Source organism: Cyprinodon variegatus, unplaced genomic scaffold (assembly GCF_000732505.1).
Source record: "Cyprinodon variegatus isolate N-32 unplaced genomic scaffold, C_variegatus-1.0 Scaffold1312, whole genome shotgun sequence".
In the NCBI taxonomy this organism is placed as follows: Eukaryota; Metazoa; Chordata; class Actinopteri; order Cyprinodontiformes; family Cyprinodontidae; genus Cyprinodon; species Cyprinodon variegatus.
Window position 1 is genome coordinate 179,084 of NW_015151765.1, and position 1,457 is coordinate 180,540.

General features: G+C 45.6%; 1 protein-coding gene across 3 annotated transcripts in view; it reads right to left on the reverse strand.

The window, feature by feature from the left end:
- LOC107102753 (EVI5-like protein) overlaps positions 1-1,457 on the reverse strand; it is a 24,824-nt gene that overhangs the window by 19,876 nt on the left and 3,491 nt on the right. For all 3 annotated transcript variants that reach the window (XM_015402173.1, XM_015402174.1, XM_015402172.1), the window contains exon 2: positions 749-938. In XM_015402173.1, coding sequence (XP_015257659.1) covers positions 749-938 — 190 coding nt within the window. The remainder of the gene's footprint in view (positions 1-748; positions 939-1,457) is intronic.

Genomic DNA, 1,457 nt, shown 5'->3' on the forward strand with positions numbered 1-1,457 from the left:
AGGGTTTTCCCGTCTTTGGTAGGGTCACCAAAGACGGACAGATGACCAAAGAAAGAGCAGCCCCTTATGATGAGCGAAACAAATGGCCGTAGTGTTCCCTCGTACGGACGCAGGTCTAACCCTAACCCTAGCGCCTGGTGGGCGGGCTTTCACCCATGGACCCCAGCAGGGCACAGCCTGAAACATGGCTCCCCCTTCCAATGGGCTCACCACCTGTAGGAGGGGCCAAAGGGGTCGGGTGCAATGAGTGATGGGCGGGGACCTTGGCGTTCTGAGCAAAGCCGCTCTCCTGCATCTGGACGTCTCACCTTAATGTGGACGAGCATCAGAAATGAAGCAGCAGGAGCTCCTTTGATGGCGTCTAGTCTGAACGTAGCATCAGACTTTCTGATTGTTCCTATTATGAAACATAAAATTGGCCCTAAAAATGATCTCAAGTCTTCCTTATGGAATTTCCACCTTTACTCAAGCACACATGCTTCCCATAATCAGGTGAAAAGTGCTGGAACAAAGACAAAACGTTCAAAATGCAGGAAATGGCGCCTCAGAGAGTCTGAATTTCTACATTTTCCCTGACGCTACGCAAAGCCTGAAGATGTGATGCATCCAGGTGTAAAAGCCTTCTGATCTATCGTTAACTACCTCACCTCACATTTTTAGGCTCTATGTTCTCCTGAAATGCCTTCTATGTTTGCCTGATTTCTTAACTTTATTCAAAGTTCTTCCTGCCCTGAAAACCAGAACTCACCTTGAGGAGTTTGTCCTTCTTGCGTCTCCACTCCTCCCACTCATTAACGATCCGACCCCATAAGATCCAGGTGTCTTCTTCAAAGTGCGACAGGTTGGAGGAAGCGGAGGAGCTGGACACCAGCGAGGAGCCGCTGTTGCGCCGTGAGCCGCTCATAGACCTCATGGACTTGGAATCAGCTTCCAGCAGCCTGCATGCAGAACACGTTATTCACCAAAACAAGCATAAAAGCAACAAACAGAACAAAACTATGCAGAAGGATCCAAAACCAGAGACACAATAAGACAAATAAATATCACATTATCAGATTTCAAGTGCTTAATATCCAATTAACTTCTTTTAAAGGAAAAACTTGACTTGAAAGTTAGTTAACATGAGCAACTTAAAAATAATTTTAAATATAGTTCTTTCCCTTTAAAATCTCAGAACCGTCAAAATGGCGGCTGTGGGAGTTTTAGTCTTAACATCCATAAAATCTGAAATATGTTTGGTTTCTGGTTCATCTCCCTGACCTACTGCTGGATTCTCTGGACTTATTTAACGGCGGGTAAAGCTGGTGGTTCAGCTAAGGATTGAACTCTAGGGGATGTTTATGAGGGGAATCCGTCTCTCTTCCTCCACATGTGACTGAAGAGCAGAAACAGGATTTAAAGGAGAAGAAAGGCGGCAGGGACTTGAAAACAAAGCTGTGTGATGTTAGAAATGAGCT